This window comes from Phoxinus phoxinus (genome assembly GCF_949152265.1).
Source record: "Phoxinus phoxinus genome assembly, chromosome: 15".
NCBI classification, from domain to species: Eukaryota; Metazoa; Chordata; class Actinopteri; order Cypriniformes; family Leuciscidae; genus Phoxinus; species Phoxinus phoxinus.
In genome coordinates, this window is record NC_136890.1 from 7,916,251 (window position 1) to 7,932,888 (window position 16,638).

Sequence of the window (16,638 nt, forward strand, 5' to 3'; positions counted from 1 at the left end):
GCAATTCGCGTGAACTGGACGCGCGAATGAGCCTCGCGTCTACCGCGCCGCGCTAAACAGGACCTCTAGACGCGCGTAAACGCGTCTTTACATTGACTTAACATTGAAATCACTCGCGCCAGACACTCAAGAGTGAGTGAGTAATCATTTTAAAATAAAACTGACTAATCAAACCACGGATTCGTGATAAGTTTTGTGATCCGTCTCGCCAGTGTAGTAGCACTATGATCACTTTGAGGGGAGGATAAATAGCATAAATAAAAAAAGGAAAAATATTTTTAACCCGTAATTACAAAACGAAACCGGTTGTTGTATTTTTAAAACGCAAAATTGAACACCAAAATTTTTATTTGAATGGTAGGCTACACCAAATGCTGCGCAAAAAAATTAATTGACGATTTTTTTTTATTACTTTTTGCCCCTTAATTAAACATTTAAAATATTCACAAATTAATACGGATTTTGTTGTTGTTGATTTATTTTTCTAAGACAAAATTAGAACCTGGAAATGATATTATTCCCGCAGTGCTGAATGAGAAGAGCCATATGTCTCTGGAACCACAGCCTACAGAAAGGTGATTTATAAGCTAATGATAATAAATGTGTCTGAAAAAATAACGAGGCATTTTAATTGTTTTTAATAAACTATTGTTTTCTAAATCAGTGTCGGCTAAAAACATATCTCCATCTCCGCTGTTAAGCAGATGCGCCGTTAGAGAGAAATGCACCTTTCATACGCATTACATAATCAGAATGTATTAGCTTTCGATTCTAATTTGTTTGTTTTAAAGTGGACATTTCGAGCTTTAGCCTATATAGGCTATATTAGTTTCAGTTCTCGCGCTCCTGTTCACGGAGATCATGAAAGCGCACCTGATTGTTTTATTTTATTTGACAAAAGCACAACGTTTTCTTGATATTGCGAGTTTACACAAATAAAAGTAGTTGCGAATAATGTATTATTATTTTCTGTATGACCAGAAATGATAGAGTAGCCTATTTTAAATTGTTTCACTGTTGATAGGAAAATGCGCCCGCGCGTCCTTGCCATGCAGTGCGCGCTCACACTCCGCTCCACAAACTCTTGGATATGCGTCAAAATCTTGTGTTTATTTGTGATAATCTTAGCCCTGTATTATTATGGTCTAACCCGCGCGGCTACTGACAGTAATGCAGCGCAATATGAAAGACTTCGTCCTAGGTTTAACAATGAAACTAATAATGAACAATATGAAACTAAAACGACATAGCCTAAGCTTAATTTAAAATGGCTTAGGAATATGCTATTTAGAGGTGGATAAACGCAATTTAGAGGTGGATAAACGCTATTTCAGAATTTTGGGAGGTGCGCAAACGGCGTTTACGTGCGTTTAGCCTCCACTACATCCCTGCCACCGGGGATAAAAATAATTAAACAGAGGCAGGGATACATTTAATTGACCAGAAAGGGGTAAATCCCACGGTAAATCGCACCCTGGATGCAGTAAACTTGCTCGTCCATCATGGGTAGGCTACGCCAGAGTGATGAGTGATTCACCGGAAGTGGCAGTGCACAAAGATCACTGAATGCGGAAGTACTACGTACCAGCGTGATAATCCCCTATGCTGCATACTAATGAGCCTTGCATAGGTGTCACTGAGCCACAGATAGAATGCAAAGACAACACACACACACACATAGAATGCAAAGACAACACACACACACACACACACACACATATATACACACACACACACACATATATATATACATACACACACATATATATATATATATATATATACACACACACATACATACATACATACATACATGCATACATACATACATACATACATACATACATACATACATATATATATAACTACAGAATTGGTTCAGAGTTGGAAACATCTTGAAAAAAGTGTATTTTTCCACAAACTGTGTGCATGCTTGCAAATTGTATAATATCCAAGGTAAACATTTCTAGTAATTGTGCAGTTAATTCTCATTCGTATTTTCAGAAAGTTTTGGATGCGTCACTAATAAAACACAAAAATAATTTAAAGAGAAGGCTTATATTGATCTTTTAAGATTTTGTTTGCACCTTGTAAATTAGGTTTTGATGTGGCAGTAAAAACTTTATAATCTATCCAAAACGAAATGTTGTCTTTCATATTTCGTCTGTAAAATATTGTCTTTTATTGGCTAATATATATTAGCCTAGGGCATAAATGTTAATTTGAAGTTTAATATGTTGCTTATACAAAGACATTTTATTTCAACGTATTCAGTCGATTTTTACTCATCTCAGTAGGCAATATAGATAGTTTCATTCACACACAGACATGCGCGAGCTGGAGTAAACAACATGCGTCTGTGCCGTTCATTCATTCAAACACAGAAACGCGATTCAAATTTAAACAGTCTTTTGCGGTTTACAGACACCATTTCATATCGCGATTAGAACAAAGCACTTACTGATGATCTGCAGCTGGATCCGTTGTTAGGCTACTCCAGCACGTTTGAGGTAAAATTTCCAGGATTATCACGATATTATTATTCCTCACAGCGAGTGTGTTGTCCAGCTGTTGTGGGCGTTGACTGGTTTGCATGTGTTGCTTCAGATCTGTGTTTGAATAGCGGCGCGCTCTCGATGGGTGTGTCACATTAGCAGATAATGAGCTTGCCAGAACGATAATGAGAATGGCGGATCTCTCGCTCTTTATATATAGATTACATAAACAGAGAATATTTATTTTAGTTTTGAATTAGATAATTTAAAACTACACACTTCAATGATTATAGAGATATATAGCTCATGTCTGAGTGAATAGTATTCGCTAAGTTTTGTTTGAGTTTAGAGAAGTGCTTCAGAAAAAAAGTTCACGGAGACGGAGAGGCAGAAAGCACTCCCTGTTTACTTTCTTTATTTTACAAAAGCACAATGTTTTATTTCGATTGTAAGTGGACACATAAAAAAGTAGACATTTAACAGCTTATTTTTTCATATTTCTTAAGGCTGTATGACCAAAACTGACAGAGTATTTTAGGTCTATTTTGCTGCTATGTAAAAAAAAAACGAGCAAAACGCGCCCGCGCGTTTGCCGACCTCAGAGGGTTAATAAACGTGTTGGTTTTAGGAGAAATGGGCAGTAATAAAGATCTGAAAGACTTTCACAAAGGGCCAAATTGTTATGGCAAGGCATGTGGGTTGCAGAATTTACCAACAGTGGTTTGAGGAGGGACAAACCACAAACCGGCGATAGGGTGTTGGATGCCCAAGGCTCATCGATGCACGAGGACACGAGGCTATCCTGTCTGGTCCGAGCCAACAGAAGGTCTACTGTGGCTCACAAAATTGTAATGATGGTTATAAGAGGATTTCACAACACACAGTGCATCACACTCTGCTGTGTATGGGGTAGCCACAGACCAACCAGAGTGCCTATTATGATCTGTCCACCGTTAAAAGCACCTACAATGGGCTCGCGAGCGTCGAAACTGGACCTTGGAAAAGTGGAAGAATTTCACCTGGTCCGCTGAGTCCTGTTTCCTTTTACATCACGTGGACTGTAGTGCACATGTGCACTGTTTACCTGGAGAAGTGATGGCACTGTGGGAGGGTGTGTGATGCCCTAGGCAATGTTGTGCTGGGAAAACCTGAGATATGAAATTTGACACATGTATGCTACCTAAACATTGTTGAAGAACAGGTACACCCCTTCATGACACAAGGGGTGTACCTGTGTTCACCCCTTCGTTGCCTGGTGGAAGTGGGCTCCTTCAGCAGGATAATGATCGCTGACAGACACACTGCACACATTTTTTTAGGAATGGTTTGAGGAACATGATGAAACGTTTAAGGTGTTGCTCTGGTCTTCAAATTTCCCTGATCTCAATCCAATTTATCATCTGTGCTGTTGGATGTGCTGGACCATCAAGTTCGATCCACCTCTCAGCCTACAGGAATTTAAGGATCTGCTGCTAACATCTTGGGGCCAGATACCAGAGGACAGTTTGTAGAGTCCATGCCTCGGTGGGTCAGCGCTGTTTCGGCAGCACGCTGAAGACCAAAAGCATATTAGGCAGGTGGTCTTAATGTTTTAGCTCATTGGTGTATATAAACAAAAAAAAAAAAATCAATGACTTGAAGATAACTACCGGTACACATAAGCTACATAAATTCATCAACCCTTCAGAAATGTCCTGTTGCTTCTACATGTTGTCACTTCTTCTTGAGTCTCTCCATCATTGTCTGACTCCAGTTTAAACATAAAAGGCCAAACGTTTTTTACATTTTCAGTGCGTGTCTGTGTGAGGTAATCGGAGCTGCTAACACACACTAGCTCTTGAAGACTGGGATAAGCAGCAGGAGAAAGATGGCCAGGGTTCCTGATCACCTGTGTAAACATGCCGTAGCCTGAGCAGAAGGCATGAGGACTGCAGATGTGACCAGGGCAATAACTGCGATGTCCACAATGAAAGACGCCTAAGACCGAGCTAAAGGAAGGACGGCTGATCATCCTTGCAGTGCCAAACCACATGTTACCAGATGTGTTTGAGAACTTGCAAGGGCCTTGGTGAAAGATTGGAATAACATCTCACAGCAAGAACTGGCAAATCTAGCTCAGTCCGTGAGGATGAGATGCACTACTGAAAGCAGCTGGTGACCAAACCACATCCACTCTGAACAAATGTCACAGACATTTGAACAGAAATGGAATAATGAACAGTTTATGTCTTAGTTGCCGAATGCTTTTATGTCCATACAAATATTTACACAATATTTACAATGTTTTAAATTTGCTGGGGAAAAAATGCAAGTCAGAGTTAATATCTTGATATGAAAGGAATACAGTGAAACACAAAAAGACGATTCTCTTTTCCATATAAAAGTGATCAGGGACTGAAAAGCTCTGGAAAAACGAGAAACAATAAAACCAGTCCATAAAACAAGTCGCTTTAGCTGGGTTTGAGCAATAGGTCCAAATTTAAGACATTAATCACTAAAAAATTAATCTTACACTGTGGCTATTAAACCTAGCCTGGGAAAACCCTGACGAACTTCCGGCAAATTTGAGATTTGCTCTGCAAGTCCATCTGGCCAAGAGTCCATTCAAGACCATTTCCAATTTTTCCAAATCGAGGCACCAATCACAAACGTTGAGGCGGGCTTTATACGAGGACGATCGCTCTGATTGGTTTTAGGTCTATCCAGTTGCACCCAGAGGCATTTGAGCGATGTCCGTTGGTGACGGCCCTTTGCAAACTGGCTGTGAATGAACCTTCCCCAGACCCACTCTCAGTTACAACTGAGAAGGCTCTGGTGTCAACCATTTAAACCTCATTTGCACATGGAAACTTGATGTGTCATGATTTTGTAACCGGTGCATTTTTTTTATGCAAGTTATTAGTTAGTACTGTTCACATTAGTTAGCATGTTGGCCATTTAATTGGTATGTTTTATATACAAGGGTTTGTTGACTAAAACTAAGGCCTGGTTTCACAGACAGGGCTTTAGATTAAGCCGGAATTAGGCCTTAGTTCAATTAGGATATTTAAGGTGTTTTCATAACTAGTTCATTTGAGCCCTCCAAACGCTTTTATAAACATGCCTTAGAATAAAATACATTACTGGTGTGTATCTTGTGATAAAACAATGACACTGACATATTTTAAGATATTTCAGTGCAAGTTATTTTCAGTTAAAACTGCTCAAACTTGTATTTTAGTCTGGGACAGGGCTTGTCTCTGAAACCGGGGGTTTCATTACTTAAATCAATTTTATTTCAGGCAAGGTTTATTTTAAGTATATACAAATGTATGATTTATTTAAAAGTATGTTTGATTTATTTAAAAATATTGTTTTTTATTTCAGCTACCGTAGTTCCCAAGGAAATTTTTTTTAGTTTATCTTGATGTACTAAAGTAACTTAAACTAAAACTGAAATAAAAACAAATGAAAACTTAATAAATAAATAAAAACGAATAATTTTTTGTCATTTTTGACTAAACTAAATAAAAAGAAAAAAACAACAAATTAAAAAGAAAAAAGAAAATGTACAAATTAAAATGAGTTCAACATATTAATAACTAAGATTTCAATGATAATAAAATAACCATTATTCGCTTCATTTTCTCTCTTTCCAGTGCTTGGGCAGTGTTACTAGACCGCAGTCAGCAGAAGCTTCAGTTAGTGCTTTTACCACCTGCACTCTTCATACCCGTGAGCGTGGATGATCCGCAGTGGGAGGAGCATGTGGAGGCCATGCCTGAGGGAGTCCAGCCCTTCATCATCTATGAGGAGATCACTGACATTTGGATCAACGTAAGACCCTTCAATAATAAGTGTAGTGGTGCACTGATATCGAAGTTTAGGGACCACAGATTGGCTGATAACCAATATGATGGTCAATATACAGTTTAGTTGGCCAGTGGGGGGTGAGTGAGCTGTAACATTATCTTGCCTAATCAGAATATAGCAGAGTGCAGACCAACATTAATATTGGTTGATAGTGCTCTAGTCACTGACTAAAGCAAAAGAAACAACCATGAAGCTGTCAGCATATCACGCATATGTATGAAAGATATTTAACACCATGCCATATAGGCTACTTTCACACTGGGTGCCTTAATTCCGATTTATTGCTCAGATCAGATTTTTTTTTGTAGTTGTTCACATTGTTTTAAATGTAGCCAGTATCAGATTTCAGTGTGAACCGGACCCACATACAACACGCAGCACGTTGTCATACAGAAGTAAACACATGGGACTTTAAAGTGAGCGATTATGTGATTGTTTATAGTGCTGCTGAAGCCAGCGAATTTATGCACACAATATAAAAAATACAAAGACAAGGATGTGGAAAAAGACATTAAACATTTATGATATGAACCCTCATGCTGTCATCGTAATATGAGTTACACATCACTGACCTTCCACTGACTACCTTTCTTGATAACTTCAGGTATGTATATTTCTATCTATGCATCTATTAATGTGTCACTGTATGTACTCTGTCTGTCTCTAGCCTATCAAAATCTTTGAAGTGACCCCCATGAGCGCAGAATTGTGACATACGTTGATCTACTGTGATGTAAAAGTCGAATGAATTCAAATATGACCGTTGGCAAAACATCTGGGGCCTCATTTATAACCGTTGCGTACGCACAAAACAGGCCCTGAACGCCACTTCCGACGTATAAGTTGTGATTTATAAAAACAAACTTGATGTGAAAATGTGCGCACCTGCACGCAAACTCTGACCCATGCGTACAAACATTTTGGAGACGGAGCAGTTTGGCGACACCGATGGTGAGCTGGAGTTAAATGTCTTTTTGGTCACTTTTAGACAGAAAATCTAAAGAAAATTAGACGCATACAGAAAGATAATACAAATATAATTTCACTCACCAAGCCTATCACTTGAAGCAAATATCCACACCTTAAATGTCCGCGCCAGCGAGCGCGTTGGGCCGTTTAGTGAAACTGACGCATATCTAACGGCAGATGAAGTAAAACCGTTAATCTTCATCATGAGTCCCAATCATACAGTGCATGTTCACAATAACATTTTAAATAAAATAATGCTTTAAACTATGTTTTACTTCTGATATAAACATTTAGATTGATCTCATTAATGGAGTTAAGCACTTAAACTTCATGACATTTACTGAAAAGTAAAAAAAAAAATATATATATATATATAGGCCTATTCAATAAAATAGCCTATAAATATTTGTTGTGGATGCAATGCTTTTGAACACTTTTCCTTTGGCATGCTGTGTTTTAATGTTTTAACTACAGAGATAATTGCTTATCATGATTGTGCAAATATAATGCACAACAAGGTCTATCTGTTTCCATTAAAAAATACAAATCAATTAAAAATACTGTTTGGTCAGTGGAAAAGATTGAGAAAAACTTTCTCTGAAATGTATTTTACACTATTTGATTTATTTATTTAAAAACAAGGCAAGGATAGGCTACAAAATTATTTTTATTAATGTAATGTGACGGCACATATTTCATATTTTCCTAATGTCTAGTACCGTTAAACATGTTATCACGTGGATGAATAATCATATGCAAATGATATGCAGATGAGGATATGCATACTAAAACTATGCGTTGTAAGCTCCATATATGGTTATTTCGAGAAGGAGACGCATGTATTGTGCGCACAATCTTCCGCTGACTGGGATTTATAAAGTGAATTCTGCGCAGGTTCTGGTTTTACAAGTCTAAATATTTTTTTGCGCATGCCATTTTTGCCTTTCGGGCACAGGTACACTTTTAGTAAGGATCCTACGCACAGTTTTATAAATGAGGCCCTTGACCTCTATCAGATTTAGGACCACATATGGAAGTGGCACAAATCGGTATTGAAAAAATCTGATTCCATGTGGTTTGTGCTGTTCACACTGTTCAAACAGATCTGAGTCACATATGAGCAAAAAAGTCGCACATTTTCCTGCTGTCTGAACGTAGCCATAGATATGTGAAAGAACATATTAAAGTTTGGGGTCCGTAAAAATAAAAAAAAGTTAATGCTTTTATCAAGGATGCATTAAACTGATCAAAAGTGACATATGTTGTAACATTATTTCTTTACTATTTAAAATAAATGCTGTTCTTTTGGATTTTGTGTTCTTTAAAGAATCCTAATAAAAGTGTCAAATCACCATTTCCACAAAAATATTATTATATTAATATATTATTATTATATTAACTGTTTTCAACATTTATTATAGTGAGAAATGCTTCTTGAGCACCAAATCAGCATATTACAATGATTCTTGAAGGATCATGTGACACTGAAGACTGGAGTAATGACTGGTGAATACTCCGTTTAATTCATTCTTTATTTTTAATATTAATCCTTTTTATTAATACAAATTTAAAATATAAAGTTGTTTTAAAATTGTAATTTAATGCAGCTTTAATGAGCATTAGAGGGGAAAAAAACGTTTTACCGATCCCCCAACTTTTGAACGATATTCTGGAATGTTATACTAGGACTGGTTACTGCCAACTGCACAAAATACTCAGAATTAATCTTTTAAAAGCAGCATGTAAAACTGTACACATAATGTGAGATAATTGTGGGATACATTTTCCATTTTTCCAAATGTAGATGGTCATGCGGGTCTATGCACACAGAACATTTGCGTACCATATAATTTGAAAATAGTATAGGAAATTCGGAATATGTTATTTCAAACATGACCAAAGTCTTGGTTTATTTTACTGTTTTGTATTAATTTCTTGTCTTATTTCCCAATAGGTCCATGATATCTTCTATCCCTTCATTCAAACAACTAATGACAAGATCAGCTTCCTGTGGGTGAACGAATCACAAACAGGCTTCTGCCATTTGTACAGAATAACCAGTCTCTTACAGCCAGGCTGCCAGCAGTGGTCCAGAGAATACAGTCCTTCAGAAGGTCAGTGTTAAACATGCAGTTGTGTATCTCTTTAATAAATTAAGGAAAGAGTACCGGTAATAGAAAATAAATTCAGGATTAATTTGAACTAAAAAAAATATTTGTTTTATCAAGTCATTATTTTATTTATTTTCCTATTACATTTACTTATTTATTTATTTAAAAAATTTGCAGGTTTCCGCCTCCATGTTTACGTGGTCACGTTTTTAACTATGGCTTGTCCTCCTTTCAAAATGTAAGCATGGTGCCTTGTAATATTAATGACTTACCTTTTTTTTCATTTTTATTATTAGATGATTTTAAATGCCAGATAGAAGAGGAGGTGACCATAACGAGTGGAGAGTGGGAAGTCCTGGCTAGACACGGATCAAAGGTTTGCTGTATTATTCAACAAATTCAAGACACCCATCTCTTGCACACATTCCCGTTCTTTACATTTTTCTTTCATCTATATTTGCAGATCTGGGTCAACGAAGACACCAAACTGGTGTACTTCCAGGGCACAAAAGATACTCCACTTGAGCACCATCTTTATGTTGTGAGCTACGAATCTCCTGGAGAAATCGTCAGACTCACTAAGCCGGGCTTCTCTCACAGCTGCTCTGTTAGCCAGGTGTGTGTGTCTTATTTTTTCCTGGCAAAGAATCCCCTGGAAATATAGCCTGAAGAAAATTGATAGTTAAAGGGTTAGTTCACCCAAAAATGAAAATAATGTCATTAATGACTCACCCTCATGTCGTTCTAAGCCCGTAAGACCTCCGTTCATCTTCGGAACACAGTTTAAGATATTTTAGATTTAGTCCGAGAGATTTCTGTCCCTCCATTGAAGCTGTATATACAGTATACTGTCCATGTCCATAAAGGTAATATAAACATCATCAAAGTAGTCCATGTGACATCAGTGGGTTAGTTAGAAGTTTTTGAAGCATCGAAAATACTTTTTGGTCCAAAAATAACACAAAATAAGACTTTATTCAGCATTGTATTCTCTCCCGGGTCTGTTGACAATCTGCGTTCAGGACTCCGCAGTGACGCTGCTGACGTAAGACGCTGATGACGTGTTATCTGGTGCGCCCGAGCTTCGTTTACAGTCTGAGGGAGACGCACGCTATATTCAAGCTATTCTACATTGTTTGCGTGGATATCATTTTTTTAATGGTGCGTAAATGTGCATGTCGCGGATGAGACACTTTTACAGCGTGCGTCTCCCTCAGTCTATAAATGAAGCTCGGGCGCACCAGATAACACGTCATCAGCGTCTTACGTCATCAGCGTAACTGTGAAGGATTGACAACAGACCCGGGAGAGAATACAATGCTGAATAAAGTCTTATTTTGTGTTATTTTTGGACCAAAAAGTATTTTCGATGCTTCAAAAACTTCTAACTAACCCACTGATGTCACATGGACTACTTTGATGATGTTTATATTACCTTTATGGACATGGACAGTATACTGTATATACAGCTTCAATGGAGGGACAGAAATCTCTCGGACTAAATCTAAAATATCTTAAACTGTGTTCCGAAGATGAACGGAGGTCTTACGGGCTTAAAACTTCATGAGGGTGAGTCATTAATGACATTATTTTCATTTTTGGGTGAACTAACCCTTTAACCATATATTTTCGGCTTAGAATATCCAGAATTTGTAACTTTTTTTCCCCCAGTTTTAGTCAAGAATTTCATGTCGTTGCATCATGGGTTATATCTTACAGGGTGCATGGTTGGGGAAAAATAGATGTTACAATTCACTAACACATTAGAATATGATTGTATACATTGATGTTAGTTAATACAGTAGTACTGTGAACTATGAACAATACTTTTAAAGCATTTATTATTCTTGGTTTATGTTATTAATGTTAAGGTTAATATATATTTTTTCAAATTGCATAAACATTTGTGTTAGTTAAACACGCTAACATTTTTAATTGATAATTATTCTGGTTATTGAAAACCATACACATGACTAAACGGATAACTGATGCAGAGAACTGTCCTGCAGTATAAAAAAAAACTGAAGAAGCTTTATACTTACAATATCTTGAAGCAAACCAAGCAGTGTTCCATGACCGGCAGTCTCGCTCTGACTATCGGTTTCTCTGTTCTGTTTCAATAGAACTTTGACATGTTCATTAGCCACTACAGTAACGTGAGCACCCCTCCGTGTGTTCATGTCTACAAACTGACGGGTTCTGACAGTGACCCCATACACAAGGAGCCGGAGTTCTGGGCGAGCATGATGGAGGCTACAGGTGAGGTCAGGGTGATGTTGCACAGCTGTTGGAAAGAATAACAGATGCTCTAATAACCTGTTTGCTTTTGTCTGTGTTGTGCAGGTTGTCCAGCTGATTATGTCCCTCCTGAGGTATTTAGCTTCCCTGCCAATTCCGGTTTCCGCCTATATGGAATGCTGTACAAACCACACAACCTGAAACCAGGCAAAAAACACCCCACAATCCTGTTTGTGTACGGCGGCCCACAGGTTGGTTTGGCTGAAAAGTATCACTATATAGATTTTTTGAAAACTGCCCATTAAAGGAACACACCGACTTTTTGGGACTTATTCACCGTATCCCCCAGAGTTACATACCCTTCTCATCTCTGCGTGTGCCGTAACTCCGTCTGACGCACCCACTGCTAGCCTAGCTTAGCACAAAGACTGGAGGTAAATGGCTCCATCTAGCATACTGCTCCCAATAAGTGACAAAATAACCCCAACATTTTACTATTTACATGTACAAATAACAAGGTCACATGAGACACCGCCATCTTCTAACCGTATACATACTGGGAACTATATTCTCAGAAGGCGAAGCACTGCTACTTCTGCGGAGTGATTAGCGCAACACTCTGAGCGAACTCTCGTCTCCTCACCACGGGGCTTCTCAGGCGCTGCGAGCAAATCACTCCGCAGAAGTAGCAGTGCTTCACCTTCTGAGAATATAGTTCCTAGTATGTATACGGTTAAAAGATGGCGGTGTCTCATGTGACCTTGTTATTTGTACTCGCTGTGACTATACAAATCACAACATGTAAATAGTAAAATGTTGGCGTTATTTTGTCACTTATTGGGAGCAGTATGCTAGCTGGAGCCATTTACCGCCAGTCTTTTTGCTAAGCTAGGCTAACGGTGGGTGCGTCAGACAGAGTTACGGCACGCACAGAGATGAAAAGTGTATGTATGGACTTATCTAACTGTGAGGGATATGGTCAATAAGCTAAAGTCCCAAAAAGTCTGCGTGTTCCTTTAAGATTTCTGAAAGTAATAGTTTCACCCAAAATGAAAATTCTGACATTTACTCACCCTTTAGATGTTCCTTTCAAAGCTCCAAAATAATAAAATTATAAATTCAGCCTGTATAACTTGTGCAATATGTGATTTGTTCATGAAACGTAATTGATACAGTTCCTGAGTTCAGTTCACTGGTTATTTGATATGGTTTCAGCTGTTCACAACCCATTGGAAGGAAATATTTAAATTAAACTATATTTGCTTCTCTATGAAAACTGTTGTATTGTTTGGAATATTGTGCCATTTGTTCTTTGAAAGTTCCACTCACCATTTATTGTAACTGCATGGAAAAAAGCAACTGGTTCAGATCAAAGTTGCATTGTAAGTTCTTTAATATCTCTACTTTTAACATATTTCATTTTTCTTTTCTGTTTTTTAGGTGCAGTTAGTAAATAACTCCTACAAGGGTGTGAAGTATCTGCGTCTGAACACGTTGGCATCTCTGGGTTATGCAGTGGTGGTCATTGATGGAAGAGGGTCGTGCCAAAGAGGCCTTAAGTTTGAGGGCGCCCTTAAAAACAAAATGGTAACTTGAATTGACAGTCTACAATTGTAGACAGACATTTGACTCTGAATCACTGCTAATTTTTGCTAAGGAACTGGGCATTTAGACAGGAAGAGATTGTTTGTTTGATTGTATTTAAAACGAAAAAAGGTGATTAGATCATATAATAATATATAGGGGCAGATTTACTAAACAAGGCAAATTAGCGTGAGAGCCCAATTCCAAAACTGCGCCGATGGGAGTGGAAAGTTCTGCGCGTGATCTACTGACGACACGCAATTTAAAGAACACATATTTCCATAATGACCAATGCAATCTACCAGTTAGAGTCTGGTGTGAGACGTGCTTTTTTTGGGCGGTAAATAATGGCGCAAGCTCCAGTACATTGACTAGCGCACAAATGTTGCGCCTGAAAGGGAAACTCCTACAAATGCATACGCAATAAGGTCAGCCGCAAAAATACCTGTGTCCACTCCTTTTCAGCGCTAATTTTTCACTGCGTGCCTTTAGTAAATCCTGACAGTAGTTTTTTAATGCCAAAAGAGGGTTTGCGCTGGAGCAAGCTGTTAGTAAATCTGACCCATATTAACATATTGTCGCTGTCGGGTGGAAACCTTGTATCTCCAATAAATGCTACTTTTCAGGAAATGGGAAAAAATTTTTTTTTAAATAATTAAACACCACATTGTAAAATTTGATATTGTGGCGTTATATATGGCCAGAGACTTGCATGTGTCATTTAATTAACATTTTACCCAAATCAAGCTCAATGGATTTACAAGGTTTTTGACCAGTGAATTTCGGACACGTTGGTTTGTCATTAAAATGGCCGCATGACCGCCGGATCTGAGGCAGTAAATGCATAACATTACGTTTTCATCAACTTACAGGTTATTAAGTTTATTGTAGCTATGTGAGTGCTCAGCTTTGTCAAAATCCCATGTTATTAAAGATGAAGTGCTATGCATATTTATTTAAAACTGTATTGGCTATGACTCAACGACAGATGCTAGATGAAGACATTCCTCTCCACTATATATTTGCATCGCAAACAAGCAGAGACGGTCCAAACTCCGTGCGGCACGCACAATAGAGGCCAGGTGGAGTTATTAGGTTTTACCGACAGTTTGAGGATCCTGTGGAGTGTAGCAGAGACTAGATGGTAATTTGTGGCTGTTCAACACATTCGACCACATGAGTGTCTACACTACGAAAGCAATCCGGTCAAATGCGTATTCGACTACCTCTGGAAGTGGTCAAAAGTGGACAAGCTAAAAACATTTAGGCCTTGTTCACATCTGGTATTAAGATGTGTTTTTGTTGATTGGATCACAAGTGGACAACGCTAAATACAGGTGTAAACCGGGTCTAAAACCTTTTGAGCTTGTCCACTTTTGACCACTTCCAGAGGTAGTTGAAAACGCATTTGACTGGATTGCTTTCGTAGTGTAAAAGCTCATGTGGTCGAATGTGTTCGAATTTGAATAGCCGCAAAAGGCCGCCTACTGACATAACGCGTAAACATAATGGGAAGCGCGCTAGCCAGGTGGCATTTAAACTATGGCTGGAGACTCAGGTGTGGTGAAGGTTTCTATCACACACTCACAGTTCGGCTGGTCTTGCCGCTGTCAGTGCAGAAACGAAAGCTGATGCTCTCCGTATGTTTTTCTGTTTTCTCCGGGTGCGCTCTAAAGATCTAAAAAAAACACATGCAATTTCCCGCCTATAGACCCTCACCTCGAAGAAATCAGGGCTGAAGTGGTAGAAATTGGACAAAAGAGACACATTAAAACACCAGGTGTAAACGGGAACGTGTCTCCCTCGTCTACATCTGATTTGATCGACCAAAACACATCTTAATACCAGGTGTAAACGGGGTCTAAGGATTAGCATCATCCACTTGTGATCCAATCGGTTAAAACTTAATCCCAGTTGTAAACAGTTGCCTCACATTTAACACATTATGGTCTGCTTTTAAAAGGTCAGCCAGCATGTGTTGAAAACAGGTTGCATAAATGCTTTATATAGACTCAAATATGATCATGCTGCAATTTAAGTGTCTGGAATGGTTGGTCAAGAAATGTTAAGGTGTTAAAATGATTACTGAGTGACAGCTCACACTGGCTCTGACATATGATATCACTTGTTACTCACAGTCAAAGACTGAATTAGACACCTTCAGTTCTCCAGTTCATCTAGCAATGCCTGTATACACTATGGTTCAAAACTTCAAAAGTTTTTTTAAAAAATTAATACTTTTATTCAGAAATTCATTAATGAAAGGTGACAAAAGACATTTAGAATGTTATAAAAGATTTATATTTCAAATAAATTCTGTTCTTTTAAACTTTCCATTTAGCGAAGAATCCAGAAACAGTGTATCATGGGTTTCCAAAAAAAAATGTTAAGCAGAAAAACTGTTTTCAAAATTAATGAGAAATGTCAGCATATTAGAATTCTGAAAGATCACGTGACACTGAAAACTGGAGTAATGCCAGTTGAAAATTAAACTTTAAAATCACTTTAATAAATAATATTTTAAAATGATTTAAAAACAGACATTTTTTTAAACTGTATTGTGTTTCACAACATTGTTTTACTGTATTTTTGATCAAATTAATGCAGCCTTGGTGAGCATAAGAGACTTCGGTCACACTTAAGATTTGTGTCACTATTAACTATGACTTTTGCCTCAATAAACTCCTCTCAACTCTACTTATTAATAGTTAGTAAGGTAGTTATGTTTAAGTATTGGGTAGGATTAGAAATGTACAATAAGGTCATGCAGAATAAGGCATTTATATGTGATTAATTACTAATAAAAAGCCATAATATGCATGTTAATAAGCAGCTAGTAAAGGATAATTCCGGGCAATTTTTAAGTTAATCTTGATCGTTATAGCTTTGCGAGTACTGTCTATAGAAAATAATAAATAATTTCTACAAACTATTGAACATTAGTGTGTAAGTTTAAAAATTGTTGATGTGTTTTTTAAAGAAACATTCAGAGTATTTCACATGGTTGAAGGTAAAGATCATTAAATGCAGCATACCAGGCTTTAGGTAAGGTATAAAACATGCAATACGGTACTATTTATTCATATTCATATTATTTTCTACTAAACCCCAGGGGCAGGTGGAGATTGAAGATCAAGTGGAGGGACTTCAGTTTGTGGCAGAGAAGTACAAGTTCATAGACTTGAGTCGGGTTGCCATCCATGGTTGGTCCTACGGTGGATTCCTCTCTCTCATGGGCCTCATTCACAGGCCAAACATCTTCAAGGTGAGATTTACAGCTGCTCCAATGTTATGTCATCATCTTAAAATTTCTTTTTTGCTCAACTGTCCCTCAACCCCACCCATCTATGCGCTTTCACCAGCAGGTGGCGTCTCAAACGCACCTTACT

General features: G+C 37.8%; 1 protein-coding gene across 2 annotated transcripts in view; it reads left to right on the forward strand.

Moving 5' to 3' along the window:
• The window catches only part of dpp9 (dipeptidyl-peptidase 9), a 31,568-nt gene that overhangs the window by 12,811 nt on the left and 2,119 nt on the right, over positions 1-16,638 (forward strand). For both annotated transcript variants that reach the window (XM_079638176.1, XM_079638177.1), the window contains exons 11-18: positions 6,134-6,311; positions 9,271-9,430; positions 9,724-9,803; positions 9,891-10,043; positions 11,551-11,686; positions 11,771-11,916; positions 13,106-13,252; positions 16,362-16,514. In XM_079638176.1, the coding sequence (XP_079494302.1) occupies positions 6,134-6,311; positions 9,271-9,430; positions 9,724-9,803; positions 9,891-10,043; positions 11,551-11,686; positions 11,771-11,916; positions 13,106-13,252; positions 16,362-16,514 (1,153 nt within the window). The remainder of the gene's footprint in view (positions 1-6,133; positions 6,312-9,270; positions 9,431-9,723; positions 9,804-9,890; positions 10,044-11,550; positions 11,687-11,770; positions 11,917-13,105; positions 13,253-16,361; positions 16,515-16,638) is intronic.